General features: G+C 37.7%; 1 protein-coding gene across 1 annotated transcript in view; it reads left to right on the forward strand.

Moving 5' to 3' along the window:
* The window catches only part of cdh16 (cadherin 16, KSP-cadherin), a 40445-nt gene extending 22328 nt beyond the window's left edge, over window positions 1-18117 (forward strand). The window contains exons 9-14 of the mRNA XM_053617132.1: window positions 3354-3595; window positions 4689-4819; window positions 7526-7765; window positions 14282-14398; window positions 17228-17344; window positions 17945-18117. Coding sequence (XP_053473107.1) covers window positions 3354-3595; window positions 4689-4819; window positions 7526-7765; window positions 14282-14398; window positions 17228-17344; window positions 17945-18045 — 948 coding nt within the window. The 3' untranslated portion in view covers window positions 18046-18117. The remainder of the gene's footprint in view (window positions 1-3353; window positions 3596-4688; window positions 4820-7525; window positions 7766-14281; window positions 14399-17227; window positions 17345-17944) is intronic.
* Window positions 18118-20478: the final 2361 nt, after the last annotated feature.

Genomic DNA, 20478 nt, shown 5'->3' on the forward strand with positions numbered 1-20478 from the left:
GATACTATCACGCATAAATATGTACACTTGGGCTTTGATGATATGCCATAATTAAGGCGTACTGTGAGAAGGAAATGAAATCCATTATATTTATAGCCCCTGATAGCAATAGAGTAATGGTTCCATGACGTTTACCACTTCATCAGGCCCACATATCAAAAATGACACTGATGAACTCATCGAAATTTGAAAGCCAAACTCCCCTTTGGTAACTCAGTAATTTTACAAAATTAAAAAGCCACCCAAACATTGATTGAGTCATTTGTGGCCCAGATTTTAAATTCTGCTAAAACCCTTAAATGTTGCATAGTCTAGAAGCTCACATTACACCGGCTGTTGCCATGTAACTAGCCGTTGTGTGCTGAAGCTCAACTGGAATCCTCAGTCCGTCAATGACATCAAGGACTTTGTACTGGTGCATTTGTTTAAGGTTTCCTCCTATTGCTGGGAGATCATCAGTTTGAATCCTAATAACGCCACAGTAGTTTGTGGTCAGGAGTTCAAGAGAGCATAATTAGCCATGTGTTCTGGTTCTGAATCGCCCTCCTTTCTTCACTATTGATTAGAGCGACGCTCATGTATACAGTGCTCTTCTATCATGGCATTGCATGAGCAGGACTTCAAAAACATGTGGTAGCTTCACCTGTGTAGGAGGAGGCATGTGTTCGCCTTCATCCTACCAGTGGCAGTAGCTTTCATGTAACAGGTGTGCTTTAGCCATTGTGTATGATTTAATTAGAGGTTAAATATCTCCAAAGTTGCCAAAATATGCTTCTTAAAAAGTATATACCTGCTTTTAAAAGTATTGAAGAGTAAATGGTAGAAATTGTATTACTGGGCTGTGCTAATTTTTCATACTGCATCCGATTAATTATTGATTGCTTTTTGTATTTGTCAGAGATTTCCCCATGACATAAAACATAACAAAATACACGTGTCAAAAATTTTTAAAAAATTATGACAACCCGGAAGCTTAATCAGCCTGTAGCACGACAACACGCACTTCTGTGTTGTCATACTTTGTTTATTTTTTGACACGTGTTTTGTCTTATGTTTTATGTCATGTCTCCGCCCTGTGTTGTTATTGGTTGTCTCCCTCACGTGTCATCATTATTCACAGCTGTTTATGTTTTACCTTTGATTTCATTGTATATTTAAACCCGTGTGTGTCTTTTTTCAGGGCGAAGTATCGTTTCTGTGTTTTGCCACCAGTGCCTTACTAAACCTTTGTTCGGTGTTCTCATTTCCGATTCTTTGATCTTGTTCCCAGTTTTTCGTGTTCTGCCTTTGCCCTGTCTACCCTGTTTGCTGATTGCCTTACCCACGCCTGTTTTTGACCACGACGTTGTCTTCACATTTTGGATTTGTCTGCCTGTCTTTTTAAATAAAAATTGTAACTGCGATTTCATCTGTTTCAACCCTGTTTACATGACGATATTCAGCAGCATGTGGATTGATAATGGATTGTCTGAAAAATGTCAACAGCATGTGAGATGATAATGAAAATTAACAAGCACTTGATAATGCACTCCAAATAAAACAGAGGTCACATGTACTGAGCTGTTTCCTTTGCTTCATGATTAGTGCTCTGGTACGTTAGCCAAACCTCTCTGTCGCTGTTGCAGTGTGAATCAGCCAAACTGAATAACTGCACTGTGGTTAAACAAGAACTAATTGCAGTGCTTCATGTTCTCACTATGTGCACTATGTTTCACAGCTTTTTGATAAAACTGTTTACTCTGTCAGAACAAAGCTGTGACTGAGATAAAGTTGTTAAGAGAGAGAAATTACTAGTTTTTGTTGTTTTGAATCATATAAGAGCAGGGCATACATTATATAGGGCGGCAGGAGGAAAAGACACACACACACACACACACACACACACACACACACACACACACACACAAGTGACATAATCTAGTGATGAAGCTTTCAATTCAATTCAGTTTTATTTGTATAGCGCGTTTAACAATTGACATTGTCCCAAAGCAGCTTTGCAGAAATAAATTCAGGATATAGATTTTAAATGTATGAATGAATGGCTTACTCAATTATTGCTCCATCTCTGGTTGCTGCAATGACATTCAACACATTTAACTCAATTTACAAAAATGCAATGCTAAATATAAATGTGAACTAACATGATTGCATAACCTTGAATTACAGAGACACAGCTGGTGGAGATTTCGGGTTTGAATCCCCCCTGAAGTATTTTATGACAGTTCCTAATGCTTATTCATGGGTGGTTAATATAACACACATATAACACACAATATAATACACATACAAATATAACATACAATATAACACACATACGATCATTATAAGTGTGTCAGATAGCATTGTTTGCAGAGTAATTGTGCTGTACTGTTCTTCATAAAGGAAGTTATAATAATTCCTCCAAATGGGAAACAGGATTAATCATTTGGGATGATGTATTTTTCTCATTTCTGTTTGAAAGCTACTAGTCAGATAGCTGCAGTGTGAGTTCAGGTATATCAATGTGACAGCTGATTAAGTGGACATTTTACTGCAGGAGTAAATAACAGAAGTGCAGATCTCATTGTAGAAGATAAGTTTTCATATTAGTATGTCATTTGAATCATTTTCAGTGGAACCGTTATGAAGGTATTTTATAACAATGTTATTAATATGGCAAGACAAATTTGTGTCATTGCTCTCTATCCACATTCATATATATATATATATATATATATAGATAGATAGATAGATAGATAGATAGATAGATAGATATAGATATAGATATCCATGGAAGAACTGTACAGAAGATCAAACATACAATTAGGAACCAGCCAAGTAACACGAGGAAATATTATGTGTAGAAGAAGACCAACCTAAGAACACCCCTATTCCCTATCTCTCTCTCTCTTGTTAAGGAGACTTTGTGCTGCCTGGAAAGCGACAGGACATGTGCATGTTTGTTTATTTTTTATCAGCAGATCTAGCTTTTCCGGGAAAGTTTTTTAAATGGTGTTGGAAATGACTGACATAGAATCTTGATGGGAAATGTGCTGTGTGTTCTGGAGCACAGGCTCTTTGTTTAACTGGATGCAACATCAGAGGTGGAATGAAAGCAGTGTACCACTGAACAATCTGACTGTAGTGACACGCCATCTTTGTGTGGAAAAGCAGCTCAGCTGTTTATACTGAACTGTAATAGCCTTCTGGACCAGGCTGCACGATTTGTTAACTGTCACCTTCTTCTCACTCCTGTATTTTTATTTCTTTTATCTGCCAAATACATGTTCGACAATTTAATTCCCAAATCCATTTACCTTGTCTAATCTGGCCATGATGACAGAAAAGCACTAAAGTAACATATTTCCCCTCAGGTGCTGGATTTTGAGCGGGAGAGTGAGTACATTCTGGTCCTGAGTGCTCAGAACCCTGTGGCTCTGGTGAGGGGGAGGTATGGCCCTGCATCCACCGCCACTGTCTCCATCTTCATTGATGACATCAATGAGGGCCCCGTTCTGTCACAGAGTCACTACGAGGTCACTGTCAGAGAGGGCGAGGAGCCAGGACGGGTCATAGCTACAATTAGGGCTTATGACCCCGACTCCCATCCAGTCAGGCAAGGGCTTTTTTAGTGACATACTTTATGAAAAAATTTCTTACACATGTATTCAATATAGTACGGGAATTTAGCAAAGTAGATTTTTTGTAACCAAAACAATGGTGACAAAGCAGTTTTATAATTATAGTCAAAGAGGTCATGTTTTCTCAAGTATTCTGTCAGGTTCGCTTACATTCACCAGCTAGCTAGAGCTAGTATTGAAGATTATTAACCGCTGTAAGTGTGTAAATCCTCAAAAATTGTATTGTTCCTTTAGGAGTATCATTCATCTTCCATTTGTTTCACCTTTATGTCAGTTTAATCTATCCTATCATTAGGATTAATGTACTTATTATTATTATTATTATTATTATTATTATTACTATTATTATTATGTACTAATTATTATTGTACTATTGATCTTATCTTTAATGAATCAATCCCTAACTCAATCTTAACAACCTTGCGTATAAATTTGTGCTATATAAATAAAAGCCTTTGTAAATATGATTTTAAAATCTTCTCAGAAATCCTACCAGGTGAACTCGTGATAATCGGATAGCTAACAAATTCTGGGGAACTACAGAATGGGTACATATATGAATGGAAATGACTTTTTTCTGCTTTAAATTTTCCAAACACAACATCAAAGAACATGCTTTCTGTGGTACTCTATGTGCATGTGATATTGATCACAGGGAGTTCTGTTTACCTCCAATTTCCTTTAGCTGTTGTTTCATCTCTGTTTGCCACACTGCCTAAATAAGGATTATGATTTGTGGAAAAGTGTAAAGCTGGATGTAAGACCCTTACGGTTATACCCAGTTGCTTCTGGCACAGAAATCCAATTCAAAACTGAAACACTGACTCAAAGCATCAGCAATGTTACTGTTGTAGTTTATATTTCAGGATTAAATTACCCAGCTAAATGAAAAGTGTTGCTTTCATCAAATCTTTTTTTTATTTTGAATTTTTATTGCTATTTATGTTATGCAAATAATAATTCAAATTTAATAATCTTCTGTTCTTGCAGGATGTGGAAGAATAGGTCACACAAACCTACATGGTTATAGCACCAGAACTGAACAGAATGTTCTTTTCTCTTTTGTAGGTACTCACTGAGAGGGGACACAAAGAAATATTTCTCGATTGGAAAGTACTCAGGAGAGCTGAAGACAGTGCAGGCTTTGGACAGAGAGGAGAACAGTACCTACACCATGGAGGTGGTGGCTGAGGACGGACGTAAGAGATGCTTCATCCTACCATAAGAATCAATATAAGACTAATATGTCAGTTGCTGTAGTTATGATTTTCATACATACATACATACATACATAAATGCATACATACATACATGCATACATACATACATACATACATACATACATGCACACATACATACATAAATGCATACATGCATACATACATGCATACATAGATAGATAGATACATACATACATACATGCATACATACATGCATACATATATGCATACATACATACATACATACACACATACATACACATATACATACCAGGATGACCCTGCCCCTGTCCTCAGGGCATTAGGTCTCACTGAATGGTTTGATGAGTATGCCAATGTTGTAAATCAAATGCGATGCTCAATGCCTTCAGAGTCACCATATCTCAACTCAACTGAACAGATATGGGGAAAATTGGAACAATGTGTAAGACATCACTCTCCACCACCACCATTGAAAAACACCAAATAAGGAATATCATTTGGAAGACTTATGTACATCCCTCCACTGCAGTTCCAGAGACTTGTAGAGTCAATGGGTATCCTGAAAGGGAGGGAGGGAGAGGGAGAGAGAGAGGAAGAGAAAAAGAAAGAAAGAAAGAAAGAAAGAAAAAGAAGACGAAGTGGTTTAATAAAATGTAATACAGCAGCACAGTGGTGCAGCAGGTGTGTGTGTGTGTGTGTGTGTGTGTGTGTGTGTGTGTGTGTGTGTGTGTGTGTGTGCGTGTGTAAAACATTGTGATGGACTAGCATTCTGTCCAGGCTGTATTGCTGCCCTCCATGCAGTGTTCCAGGCCCAAGCATAGGCTTATAGTCCACCACAATAATGATCAGGATAAAGTGTATACTGAAGATAAATGAATGAATGATAAAAAATGTACTGCTTCTAAAGTATATTAAAAAAAAAAAGATTTTAATTTCTTTCTAGATTGTTGCCTATACCTTAGTTAATTGTGTTTAATTATTGAGGAAGGCAAAAATTGGTCAAATTTGAATACGAATATGAGTATGTCATACTGATTATCTAGCTACAGAAGTAGTAGCAGTTACTGCACTGTAGTGCGCAAGCTGTGTGTCAGATTACTTTGTATAAATAAGTCATCCATCAACCTGTAGCTTTTAGTTAAAAAAAAAAAAAAAAAGTGATAAATAAATAAATAAATAAAAACAATGTGTTATGTGAATGCAATGCAGCCACACAGGCAGAATAAACAAGCCTCAGATGTCTGCGTAGGCTACAAAAATTCTCATCACAGCTGAGACACTTGACATTTCAGACAGCAGTGACCGACAAAGTGCATGTAAGCTCTCATTGTGTATTCAAAACCACACACTAACAGTGAGCAAAATCTCAGAGAATGGAATCAAAAATACATGAGTCACCCAGTATTTTAGTGGAAAGGGAGGTGGAAGTGTGTGTGTGTATGTGTAAATGAAAATGCACATATGACACGCCTCAGTTTAATCACCAATCCCAGCATGCATTGCTTCTCCACAGATGTTTTCAAAAGAGGCGAAGGGGTCACCTTGTAAAAGGATGGGTCTGACTTTGCTGTCATAGACAATTTTGAGAAGGAGAAAGAGCATGCACATATAAGGCCCAGTGCATGTGGAAAAATCATGAATAAACTGAAAAGATAAAATCATACTTTTTGTGGATGTGTTTCAATCTGTGCTATATGGAAAATGCAGTTAGACAAATACTGTAGGGTTATATATAGAAGAAGCTAGGAGCTACATGATGGCAGTAATGCTTTAATGAGATTTATATCTGTGTATAAATTTAATAAGACTAGAACTCTGGTTTTAGTTGTTTTTTAATGTCCATAATATCTTGCAGTCTGCTATGATGGAGCTTTGTCCACACAGCAGCTGATGCAGAGTTTGGTTAATACCTGCTTTGATGACATTTAAACCTGGCTTTGTCACATAAACAGTGACAAACAGTGCAGTATGGAACATTTAATCCATAGAGTTTGTGCTAGATTTACACATACATGGACTTGTTCTCACTTATAATCTGTAAATATACACAGAAATACACACTACGCACTCTCTTAATTGGACAAACTCATGTTTGGATACTTACAATAGTAGAAAGCGCTTGAAATTGTGATATTGGGTCAAAAATTGGAAAAAAGTATGACCAATGATGTCATCCATCTGAGAGTGGAGTCAACCTCCAAGAATGTATGGGAAGCAAGAGTGTCTGCACACCAGCCCACTGTATTGAACCTTTAACTGAGTTTCTGCATCTTTAGATCATGTCTAAAAGCATTGCCAGGCAATGGGAGAAGCTTAATTACTATAGAAAATTACTGAGATGTTTTTTTTATTATTATTATTGCAGTGATAGTGTCTGACCAGAAGTGGTCTAATGAAAGGTCAAAGGGGACACATTTTTTGAGTTCCATTCTATGTTTGTGAACTTGAGTTTTTCTTAAATAATTCAGTACTTCTTCATGTTTTGAATTAAACTGGGCGTTAACCATGTCTGTACAGTGCAAATCTTGCCACACCACAACCTAAATAAGTGCAAAGGAAATCTGGGAGGAAGTAGGAAGCAATACATCTTTCTTTTTTTTTTTTCTTTTTTTAAAAAAAGGCTTCTTATGTGGTTAGAAGTTGCAGCAGTTACTCCTACTGTACCCATGTAAGTGATATTGAAATAATTTCCACATCTTGCAGGTAACTCATCTCTGTCCGCCTCCACGCTAGTGACAGTGCATATTCTGGATGTGAACGATAACAGCCCTGTTCTGGTGGGCGATTACTCCTGGAAATACCTTTGCACTCCACACTTGGAAGATCAGGCCCTGGTCCTAGCATCTCGGGACAGTGATGGACCGCAGCATGGTGGCCGCCTCAACTTCTCACTTAGCAGTGACCCCACAGTGCGACGCAACTGGAAACTCACACCCATCAACGGTAAGTTAGCTTTTAATCCAATTATCACTGTAATTAAAACAATAGGATGTAACAAAGCCAAATGTTATAGAAGAAACAAAAAAATATATAATACAGAACACAGACACAAGAAAGACAGAACCTAATGGCACTATCTTTTTAGTCAGTGTAGCCAGTGCTGATCTGATGTCAAATTGTAGTCTGTTTGCATCCTTAGTTCATTTTGTTTTGTCATTCAAACTCCAGTATGAAATAACTCAACCATACAGATTTGCTTTAAGTGTGAAAGTAATCATACAAAGGAAGTGCTGAACATCATGAAGCTCACTGTTCAATTTGCGTTAGCTACATTAATTGTAGTGCTCCTATGCTAAGCACTTTGAATTGTGGTTTGACTTGAGGTCCACGTTTCTACAACTGCATGGTCCTGTAGGTTTATCCTGTACAACATCAAGAAAATCAGACCTACCTCACCGAACAGGCTACAGAGATACTAGTCCAGGCTCTTGTTATCTCAAAACTAGACTACTGCAACTGACTACTCTCGGGCCTCCCGGCAGCTCCATCAAACCCCTTCAGATGATTCAGAATGCAGCAGCACACCTCATCTTCAACCACCCCAAGAGAACCCATGTCACACCTCTCTTCATCTCCCTCCACTGGCTTCCTGTAGCTGCCCACATCAAATTCAAGGCCTTGATGCTCACATACAAGACCTTGTCTGGAACAGCGCCCCCCTACCTCAACACTCTCCTGAAGGCCTACGTTCCCTCTCGCAATCTGCGATCAATCAACGACCGATGCTTAGTAGTACCTACTCAGCGCGGCTCAAGGTCCCTTTCAAGAACCTTTAAACTAACTGTTCCTCAGTGGTGGAATGATCTTCCAACCTCAATCCAGACTACAGAATCTGTCACTATCTTCAAGAAACAGCTAAAGACCCACTTCTTCCGTGAGCACGTAACTAACCTCTAAAAAAAAAACTAAAAAAAAAAATACTCTGGCACTTACAACTCTACTCTGTGTACTTTGCTTCTTCTGGAACTCAATTAATGGATCTTGTATGGTAGCACTACTTGTATTGTTCTCTGCTTGATATCGCTTTGCTTGTATTTTCTCATTTGTAAGTCGCTTTGGATAAAAGCGTCTCTTAAATGAATAAATGTAAATGTAAATATAAAAACGCCAGCACTCCTAATCATCTGAATATTTATCTTATTGTAGTAACTCACTAATGACCGTCTTACTCACTGCATTCAGTGCTAATGTTCTTATTAACTCATTACTCATTGTGGTCAAGGCTAATATTCTTGTTACCTTCTAATACACTCTGACAGCTACTAATCTATTTGTTATTTCCTTATTCACCATAACCAGTGCTGTTATGCGTATTACCTCCTAATAGACTCAGATTAGTGCTAATATGCTTATGACCTTCCTATTGACTGTGCTCAGTGCTAATGCTCTTGTTAACTCCTTAGACCAGCCCAGTCTCACAGAAAAAAACGTTCCCATGAAACTTATATGCAGCACCGTCTATACAAGTTGATATCCAAAAATAATATACAAGGTGCTGCAAATAAATCGCAGGTGAATGTTTTTTTCTGTGAGACTGGATCGCCTTAGACATCATACAGTAGAAGATTTGAATGTGCTTGTTATCTTTATACTAGTCCTGCAAGTCAGACTTCTAGATAGGGATAAGAAAGTCTACTACCTTTCATCACTATTTTCATGTGAAAAGGGAAATTAATTTACACTGCAACCACAGAAAAGCCATGCTTCTAAAGCACCTGATTCAGTCAGTGGACAAACAAACTTTTGAACACTGTGGCTGATAAAGAGCTGTGCACAAAAGTACATAAGCAAAGTGGTGTGGTTAGCCAATAAGATTATTACCACCTTCGTCAGTAGTCAAGGCTTTTGTAGCAGTGTGAGGTTAGGCAGTGGGCTTGCTACGCTGGCTTTATTCTGGCTCAGCCGCTATTGAGAATAAATGACAGGATTTCAGGCGCATGCAAAAAAAAAAGAAAAGATAAAATCACGTCAATGCACTCAAACACACAAAGGCGGTCTCAGCTGCTGACGTCAGGCCAGGTTAAAAATGGCTTGTCAGAAAATAACATTTCAGTGGCAGTCCGCCAATCCAGTAAGTGAAAGACGTCATCTGAATTAGGTGTATTATAGAGACCTGCTGATTCATGCGGTGTATGAGGAGCAGAGCGATCTGAACAGATGAAGGACAGACATCTCAAGGAAATTGCCTTCCTGACCTGAGTATTCCAGAGTTGACACTAATGTGACAAATAGATTCTGGTGAACATGTTGACTTGGCTAAGATGACTGAGTCAGGTCGTTGTCTCTGTCTCTGTACCCCCAGACTTTCTTTCTCCGTTTTTCTTTGTGAGCTGTTAATAGATGAAAAGGCATCATGTCTTGTCATGGGATAATTATATTGACTTGAATTGTCTCAGCTGGGGTCTTAGTAACTGAAAGGCTAAATGTGCTTTCAGCATTACTATTCACCTAATTACACACACAGGCAACCTGTAGCATGGCTCGCTTTTTATCCACTCTCCTTCGTCATGGCTGTGATGTAGTCATGCACCCTCAGGTTTCTCATTAGATCTAACCTCCTGTCGTGACTACTGCGTGTGTGCCTTTCTGGGACATCATTTCCTCTACACACAAATGATACAGATCTTAAGAAGTAGCACAGAAATCCCCCCACCATGGACACCATGTTGGAAAGGTTTCTCTTTTCCTTCTCCGTTCCTCAACCAAAAGGAGTCTGATTATCACTTCTTGTTTATTTGTTTGTGTGTGTTATTTATATTTAATCCTTTTACTCATATTTTCATGAGGACCAAATCTGGTAAAAACTAAAAGTAATACCAAAGAGAACATTATCAATTTGCACTTATATATCTCGTATCATAACAAAAAAAACAATGATTAGTGTGTTATAGTGATGATACCACAGCATTTGTTGTCGGGAGGCAAGGGAACCAAATTGGCTGTGCTCTCTGGGTGGGAGGGATGGCATACTCTCTCTCCACTATCAATCACAGTGACACTAGCCAGTTGTGGGTATCTGTGAGGTCATGTATGTAGAAGAGAGCAGATAGTGTGTTACAACGCTCTGTGATGCAGCATCAGCAGTAGTTTGAAAAGATGCGGTTGGCTGGCTTCATGTGTCACCCTCAGATGCGTTGTTATCTTCCGTTTAATAGGGGAAAGCTGGCAGATGGGTGGGAACTGGCAGGTGACACATGGCAGGGAAGAAAAAAAGCGGAGGGCAAAATACATAATTATATATCATTATTAGAGATGCACCAATACTAAATTTCTCAGCCGATACTGATAACCGATTATTCAGAGTGATATCAGCCTATACCAATACCAATAGTTCTGCCTTTAGTGCCTTCTTTTAAATGAATAATAATTAATTCCACAATTCTGAAAGAAATGGAAATAAAAACTTTATTCTCTCCATTTCAACAAGTTGTTTCACAGTAACTGGTCTCACAAACAGAAAACACATTACTCTAATTAACATGAACACATGAACTAAATTCTGAAGATTAAAGAAAGATTTCTTAACTTATTGAATGTTATTAATTCATATTAACAGAATTAATTGACTTAATTGTAAAAAAAAAAAAAAAAAAAAAAAAACTCCTGTTAGGCTCACATTCACTCACCACAAACAAATGCAAATGCAACATTAAACTGGTAATATATAATATAAACTTTTTTATATATTAACATTAACTGGATATGAAATATACTACTCTACAAATATATTTTTCTGTGCAATATATACTTTTTTGTCAACTCATCTTCATTTAAATTTTTCAACAGTGTACCGGCGCTTTGATTCAGCGCGAGCAGCTTGAGCACCATGGCAAAAAATAATAAATTAACTAATTTATTTGAATAAAATAATGAAACTCCCGCTTCACTGCTGCAGCGTCCGGTGTAAAATTTCATCAGTGCAGAGATTACAGAGCTTACAAACTGCAGTTTTGTCATCGTTCCACTCAAGAGACATCTTTACACACAGCATGAAATCGATGTGTTTTCCCACCCTCTTTTGATTGACAGGATATAATCGGCCCTGATCATCGGATGTTTTTAAACTATCGGATGTTTTATAACTATTATTGACATCGGTGCAGCTCTAATCATTATATATATTATTATTATTATATAATACAATAATTATATATAACATACCATGAATATTTCAATACAGGTCCAGCTTTACTATTCATGTTATTACACCAACCTGTATCTTACTAAACAAATGTATAGCAATTCAAGCTTCAGTGTGTAAGGATCAAAGATGAACGTAAGGGGATGTTCACTGATAAGACACTTATGGCTTTATGACCTCAGTATTGGCAAGTTTTAACATGATTTTCTAACACTTTTATACAAAAATATCGAAGTAGTCAAAAATATATATATATAAAAAATACAATAAAAAAAGTAGTACAGCAGAAGCTACTATGGTCGTTGTGTTGTGCCTGCAAGACCATTTAGTTCCTGTTGTCATTGACATTATATCAGCTATAAACACTCTTAAAGGTAATAAGACAAAATAAGTATATTGATTGGTATAGATAGATAGATAGATAGATAGATAGATAGATAGATTGATTGATTGATTGATTGATTATGTGGATTTGTTAATTATGCACATCATTGCCTCAGAAGTTTTTACATATTTCTTGTCCTGCAGATTTGTGGAGGGTTTTAAATGGCTGCTGTGTTGCTTAGTAACAAGTAAGAAAGCAACCGTTATTCCAAACAAGAATGAAACAGTTGCGCTCTCAAGGCCACAGACCGAACCTGGATTCCAGTAAGAGCCATCATCACTGCAGGGCTATAATACACAAAGACCCTTTCGAAGTGAGGAGAGTGTGTAACATACTCCTCACCTCTGACAGCACAGATACAGCAGAAGATAGGTGTGTTTTCAGTTTGCTCCTGGCGTCATCACAGCCTCTTCAGCCCCTCAAACCCAGTGGAACATTAAAGGATGTTAGTGTCAAAAGACAGTAGAGGCCTTTTAGGAGCCATGATAAGATTTAACAAAGAGTGATAACATGACCTCTTTAGTGGACTGGGCTTTTGCTTCAATGCCACCTAACTGAGCTCTGATTAGATACAGGACTGATATATCTGTGTTTTCCAAGCTGTACCACAACAAGCATTTGCTAACGGTACAACACACTGCCATGACAAACAGACAAACACTGCTTTGTTACTGTAACTATCCAAGTTCTCAGGACGTGGACAACTTTAAAATCAGCTCTTTTGCGATAAGATTTTTGCAATATTATTTTTTTAAATAATAGTTTTATTAACAACAAAGATTTGATTGATTTCTCACTATGTAGCATATGGCGCTTTGTGTCTGTGTTGAAATATCGCAGTTGTAAATATGTCATTAAGATCCTTATTTGCTTACTAACAAGTCTAAGGTTGTGGTCCATTCTGAAGTGAACATTAAAGTGCATTACTGACAGGGAGCTTATTTGTTGCTGCATTACTTTTACCTGTTTTATTCCATTTAATTTGCAATTTAATATTACTAGACATCATTTTTCTTACTTGGATTTAAAATACATTTATAGGTAAGTTGCCTTGGCAAGTTTTCCATTCAGCATATAAACACAAAATTATCTTGGGAGGGAAGTTTCCATTAGTTGTTCTCTTTGAAAATGACTGTATAGAAGGTCCCTTTTGAAGTAAATGGGTTTGGAATGATCATTTCAAATCATCATTTAAGTTTGGAATGATCCTACAAATGGCTGCCATGGGCAGATCCCTTCGAAGTGCCCTACATGGACTTCAGAGTATACTGCAGCATCATTTTTCTCCTGGCACTGTCCTTCATTTTGTTTTTTCTAGATTGCTCCTTGAGCTGTGGTGTGGTGAAAAAAATATTTGGCATCACTCTGTGCTTTTCTGAAAAGTTGACTTTTCTCCAACTTTTGGAAGCTCCTCGACGTGATGTGAGCAAAACTCTGGCAGCACTTTTCAAAAGCAGTCACATTCTGCCTCGTGGCTTCTTACTATCAAGTTTTATGTATAATGTGTGCTGACAGTTGAAGAAAAATGCCTAGTGTGGTCTTTTTCTATGGGCTATCTGTCTTTCATTTACATTTACTTTTAGATTTATTCCAACACTTTTATTCAAAGGGACTTGCAAGTCAATTTAGGCAGTGGTGGCTCATCAGAGATTCTGAGCTCCTGAGATAAAGGTTTAAATCCCACCTCCACACACACACACACACACACACACACACACACACACACACACACACACACACACACACACACCCACACACACATTGAGAGGGAGAAAGCTAAGGCCATCTCTGCATGTTCAGGGTTCTTTGGATGTGCTTTGTCTTCAATCTGAAAGAAATCTGCAAAGTGAACAAAGTTCGGCAACAATGGTGGTTGCACCAAGTTCAGTTCATTCATGAGTGCTGCAATCTCAACACATTTTTCTCTCCACAGACACTCACACCAACCTGTCTCTGAATATCGATGATCTGACCCCTGATGTTTATACGGTGCCCTTCACCATCTCAGATAGTAGCTCTCCTCCCAGAAGCACCTTCATTAACTTGCCTGGTAAGTCAGCATGTCCAGGGCTCAGTATATCTGCAGTGATAGAAAAGGGTTGTGGAGGAAAAAAGGTTAATTTGATGTCAGCGTGACATAACCGTTCCACCTAATCGGAGGCTGGGACATTCACTGCAGGTCACTAAATGTTCTCGATGAATCAAAGCAATTTAATATGTGTAACATTATTTTGAAGATCATTCTGTTCGTTTATGAGTCGTGTTTTGTACAGGTTGCTGATGACATTAGCAATAGATCTAAAAAAGCTATTACAAGAAGATGTAGCACTTATTATACAGAATATGTATTCTTAAAAGGAACCCCGACTATGAAGATGTGTAGGCCTTAAAACGCAGTAATTGCCCTCTCTTTCTAAAATATGTTGTTAGAAACACAAGAAATATGTTCATTACTTTAAAAATCCTTAATATTAATACATATTTTAATCTATGGAAGCCGCCATTACGTGACGTGTACAATGCACTCTGAGTAGATGACATAAAATGGTTGCACTTGAGCACTCAGAAGGATTGGTTACTAGCCCTTGCTGCAGGAGAAGAATGTCACATTCACTGTGCTGCTTTTGGCTGTAATTTTCTTGTGTGCTGTGGAACAGGGGATATCTGTAAATATAACCAAACCCGTAAGCATCTTGTTACTGCGTTTTTCTGTATATTCTCATAACATAAAGCTCCTGTAAAATTACCATAAAAACGCCTAGCCAAGTCATACCCAAAGTAAAATTAAAGCTGTTCTTGAACCATTTGGAGTACTTGCATGGTTTTGGTCTCTTTTGAAATGTGGACTAAATATTTTTACATGATTGGATTGTTTGGACCTTTGCCAGTGTAACAAGACTGTTTTTGTCAGGATGTTATGGATCAGTGGATTACTATGAAGCTTCATATGAGGGGAGTTGTGAGTTTCGTAAGTGTTTGTTTGTATATCGGAGGTCTGACAGAGACGTTGATTGTAGCTGCTGTTGTGACTGGATCTCAAAACGGTTTATATCAATCGAATCACAAGAATCTTAGCGTTCCAAAGATACGAGTACCTTCATACACACAGAAGCTGTGTAGATAGCACAGGTTTGCTCATAACATGGCGGAAGCGGGCTGGCCGTCAGATTTTAACAGGATAAAGTATACGACGGCGAGATGTCTGATAATCTCTAAAATTATTGATATTAGAATACGTTTAATCATAAAATGATAGTTTAATCCATATGCTTAACTAGAAAACAAACTCTCTCGGTTGGCATAGACATGCAGTTGCCACACAGACACCATGGATTTTGCCCCACTCTTGCCTCCTCACCTCTCTGATCGTCTTCATTTTGATGTACATTTTTAGTAATGTCTTCTATATTAGCCTCCTCGCTTATGTTACGCTCGGGTTCAAATTGAAAAGACTGAAGACATGTTCATATCGCTGTAGTCACTGGGTCACTGGAGGATCAAGACCAGTGCAATCATTTCACGTGTATTTTCGTGGTAGAGTGGTTTCATTGCAACCATTCTACCCAGAATGCATCGCGACATAAACAGCAATGGCGGCGTACAAGTGCAAGGATTGATTATTTTTTTTAAACTGACATCTAGAGTGTTTTTGTATAGCGGATTTATATAGCGGATGTCAGCGTTAATCTAATAAACCATACAAGTCTTTATAGTCGGGGTTCCCTTTAATCTTAATTGAGTGCAAAATATAAGGGTGTAACTATTGGGTTTGGATCAAAATGTAACAGTTGAATTGAAGAATCAAGGCTGCAGTGATAAATCAGTTATTGTTTAATATAATTGATTATCCATAATAATTTATTTATAATCAATTATAATTATAGTTTCAATTATAATTGCTTATAATTACCAATTATAATTGATTATAAAAGAACAGACAACTGGTGTGTAAAAAAACAGTTAATCTGATGTGTAAATAGGCTAATGAGGTGATTTACCCTTAACTCTGATAATAGTCCTCCTTTATACCATTATCATTCGTGAATTAATGGTAGGCATGCCCTCAGATTTTGAGCAAAGTTGGTCACGTATCGATTGGAAACTACTAAATTGTATCATATCATGTGGAAACCTAAGGTTTATGCTAATTTAATTAAATAAAATTTTATTTGTATAGCGTTTTTAACAATGGACATTGTCACAAAGCAGTTTTGGAGAAATATATAAATTTAGGATATAAATTTGAATTTTATAATTGTATTCCTAATGAGCAAGCCAGAGGCGATGGTGGCAAGGAAAAACTACCTGAGACGATATAAGGAAGAAACCAGACTCAAAAAGGAACCCATCATCATCTGGGTGACATAGAATCAGCTTTCATACAATCAGATTTACACTCCTAGTGCAGAGTGTCTTAACACAATTTTATGTTTTGCCTCTTCAAGTATAGCTGATTCCACTCTAAGGCTGTCATACCTGGCTCAATTGTGTTATGTGTAGTTCAGGACTGAGAATAAACCCAGTCTGTTTGATTTGCTAGACCAGTGTACCAGGTGTTCTCTGAGCATTTTGTTTTGTTCACATTACACTCTCTGATGCACGCTGCTTGGTCACAGCACAGGATCCACTGTGTCTCAAGTTCCATGTAAAACTAATATTCAGCGGTTCAGTACTCAGGCCTGTTAATGGTAATATGTGCAATTGAATTAGAGAGACAGTGTGTGGGAATATGTATTTGAGTTTTTTTCTTTTGTCCTGTGCAAACTGACACGTTGAACTTGCCCCTATTTGCTCTATTCTCTTGCCTCTCTTTAAGTGCAGTTCTGCGCCTTTATTTTAAAAAGGACCAAACATTCACATTTTGCCTCTCCACTACCAGTAACCGTGTGCACATGTAACGTGAGAGGGAATTGCCGCACCGCAGCAAAGCAACTTGCAGGGATGCCCACTATCCAGTCCACATTGGGAGTCCTGCTTGGAACTCTTGGAGTTATAGGTAAGAATCCTAACTTTTTCTGAAATGGCCATGTTCTCCCTACATACAAGGATAGGATTTTAAAGGTAACAAGGACTGGTTTTGTTCCATTACTATTGAAAACCTCTAAAATGTTGTTGTGCCTGATACACTCATACCAGTGCCACTCACTCAATTATGTCAGTGTCACTGCAGTGCTTAAAATGATCCACAAGCCAAATGATCTCTGGTCAGTATTGGTGTTTTTTAATGATAAGAAGAAGTAGACGGCTTGCAAATTGTGCATTGCAGCAAGTGTTACAGTAAATTTAGGTTTACTTGATAAAATGGCCAATGTGTGTAAGTATATAGTATACGGTAAACATACCCAATACACTGGCAAGTGTAATTCCAACTAGTTTTGCTTTGAAACATAATGTTAATAATAATAATGAAGATAATATAGACTAAATATCATGATCTCACATTCATTATTAGTTCAAGTTCATCATCATTGCGTGATGCAATATATAATTTTTTGGCTAGTTAAAGTTTAACATACAGCATGTTTCTTTCTGTTGTCTATTTATCTGTATGTTGGGGATTTTTAGGAGGTAACATTGTTTGTCTCTTTGTTAACAGGGATCATACTGATAGTCATTTTTGTGAGACTGTCCTACCAGAAACCTCCACCGACTGGAAAAGCCAATCAGGAGACGATGCCTCTCCATGTGTCACTGTAACCCATCAGCCAATTGGATCCGTTGTTCAGTATACACCAATTACACAAAGGCAGCAATTAGTGTTTCCTCACAGTCATGCTTTGCCTGATGGTAGATTTTATAGTCCAAGTTTTTTCTTACTCTTACTCCTCATCTTGAAGTACCCTTTCACTGTACATTTCATTGACATCTTGTACTAAAACTACATATTTAAATTTATGAAGGGTTACTTAATGTGCTTATGAAAAAATTTATAGTGTAGGGTGAACAAATGTGCAGGACTGTGAAGTACTTCTATGGACTATAGGTATTCTACTGGTACTGTAGACTAAGCAGTGCTTAATATTATTTATATGTATAGTCATATATAGTTATAGTCTTCCTACATTTAGAAGTAGCAGGATTATCTATTGTTTGCTTAATCTGAGCCTGTGCGGTAACTTCACCCTTTTACAATTGTATTTATCTTTTCTATTTACTTTTATACTTCATCTTGAAAAAAACACTTTATATTTAAACGGATAATCACACATTAAATTCATTTACACCTTTCACTGTGACAGCTGTTAAATCTAATTGAAATAAAACAATGAGGAAAAGAGATATGCTGTTTGTTCATGCATGGATTTTCTTTAAAGGGGTTGCAGAGGGCTTAAACACGTTCATGTTCACCTCTGTTTTGAAGCCTTTCGAGAATTAAGAGATTAATTCACCCTTTCTGGGGGATAAAATGAATGCCACGGTTAAGGAGGATGGGAGGATTACCCATGCTCCCTCCTCTTATTGCAGGAAGATAACAGCGGAGAGTGACCTAGATGACCTTCCAAGTGGGCTATATATAAACCTGCAGTTTGCCATAAATAGACCTGCTAATGGGATGCTCCACTGATGCCTCCTTGTATCCAGTCTCCTTTGATTTTAAATAAATCAGGTATAGCTATGCATTATCATGTTCGGTTAATATGTATCCCCTTGATTTCTTGTCCTATTCTAACAACCTCTCATTCACTTACTTATCATTCTTGCCTTTTAACTCTATTGCTAAATAAAGGCAACTCACCTGCAAAATCCATGTGTCAGTAACTAGGCCATATCTCATTCATAAGCACTGGACTGTCAAAGCTCACCTAACTGTTCATTTATTCCAAAAGATCATAATGGAAAATGTCATTGTCACATCCAAAAATAATAGAGTCATTATTTATATTCATTCATGCTTCTCAATATAAAAATATGCAGGTTTAGCTTGAAAAAGCCACAAATACCTTGAACTAACAATCAAGCCGGAAAACACACACAAGGCAATGAAAGATTGTGTATGTGCAATTTTTGAAAAAGCAAAAGCCCAGTGGAATATTTCAAAACGGCTTAGCATGGGTCAAACCTTAGGGCCACTGAGACAGAGGCAGACACTATATTTAGACTTACTGGCCTTGTTTTCCTTCTCTTAGGATCATAATGGTTCAGCTGGTAGGCGAGCCATGGAAAAGGCTGAGGTTTGTAAGCACGCTGTCATTCACCCTGGCCTCAGGAGGCGATTTACTGCAAATGGATGCTCAAATTACAGTGGACAGACCCTCTGACCTGTTCATACTATCGTACTTACCTGAATTTTACACATATTAATTGGTACTCAGATCCACATCAAACAAAATACAGATGGTTGTAAGTTGTAACAATGAATGATAATAAGGATTATTAAACATCTTAGCCACTTTTTCCATGGCCCAAAAGTGGCAGTTAAGGTTAATGTCATCTGTACTGCTGTCTGTTGTACTTCTGGAAAGATTCCATCATCCGAATATGCGTGTGGTTTTCTGTGCCAAGATGAGAGCAGCTGTAGACACTTTTCAGCCTGTAAACACTCTTCAGGCTGATGAAGCGCCCCATGACGCAACGTTTTTTTTAACTTTGTGGAAAATATGTGTCACTTCCTTCCATTCCGTTTCTCAGTCCTTAAGACTCTTTTTGGAGTTTATTTTTCTTCTTCTTTTTTCCAGATTGCAGCATCAAGCAATGACGCTTAAATCCAACGCAAGCTTACTTATTGATAGTCTGGAAACTGTTTGTTCAGAGCAAACTCTAACGTCAGGAAAATTCTTACAAGCTCTGTTTTCTGTTTTGTAAGACATCATAATAAAATTAGAGCTATGGATAGGCCTTCCTTTCTGCTATCATTGATCTGAGCTTAAACAGTGGAGTGCTTTGAGATTGCTGATGCTCATTCTGTACCAAAAGCTCTTATCATATATTATCAACACATATGGACTCGTGGGTAAGATGGCAGCCTAATAGTGATGGTCAGGCTGGCAGGCCAGAAAAAAGAGCACCCACTCTCAAAACTGCCAACAGTTCTGCCCACACACACACCTGCAATCACCCATAGTTGAACAAACATCAGCATTTATTTATAGCTGCATTTAATCTATGCAAATGAGACAACAGTTCAGCTGC

This window comes from Ictalurus furcatus, chromosome 27 (genome assembly GCF_023375685.1).
Source record: "Ictalurus furcatus strain D&B chromosome 27, Billie_1.0, whole genome shotgun sequence".
NCBI classification, from domain to species: Eukaryota; Metazoa; Chordata; class Actinopteri; order Siluriformes; family Ictaluridae; genus Ictalurus; species Ictalurus furcatus.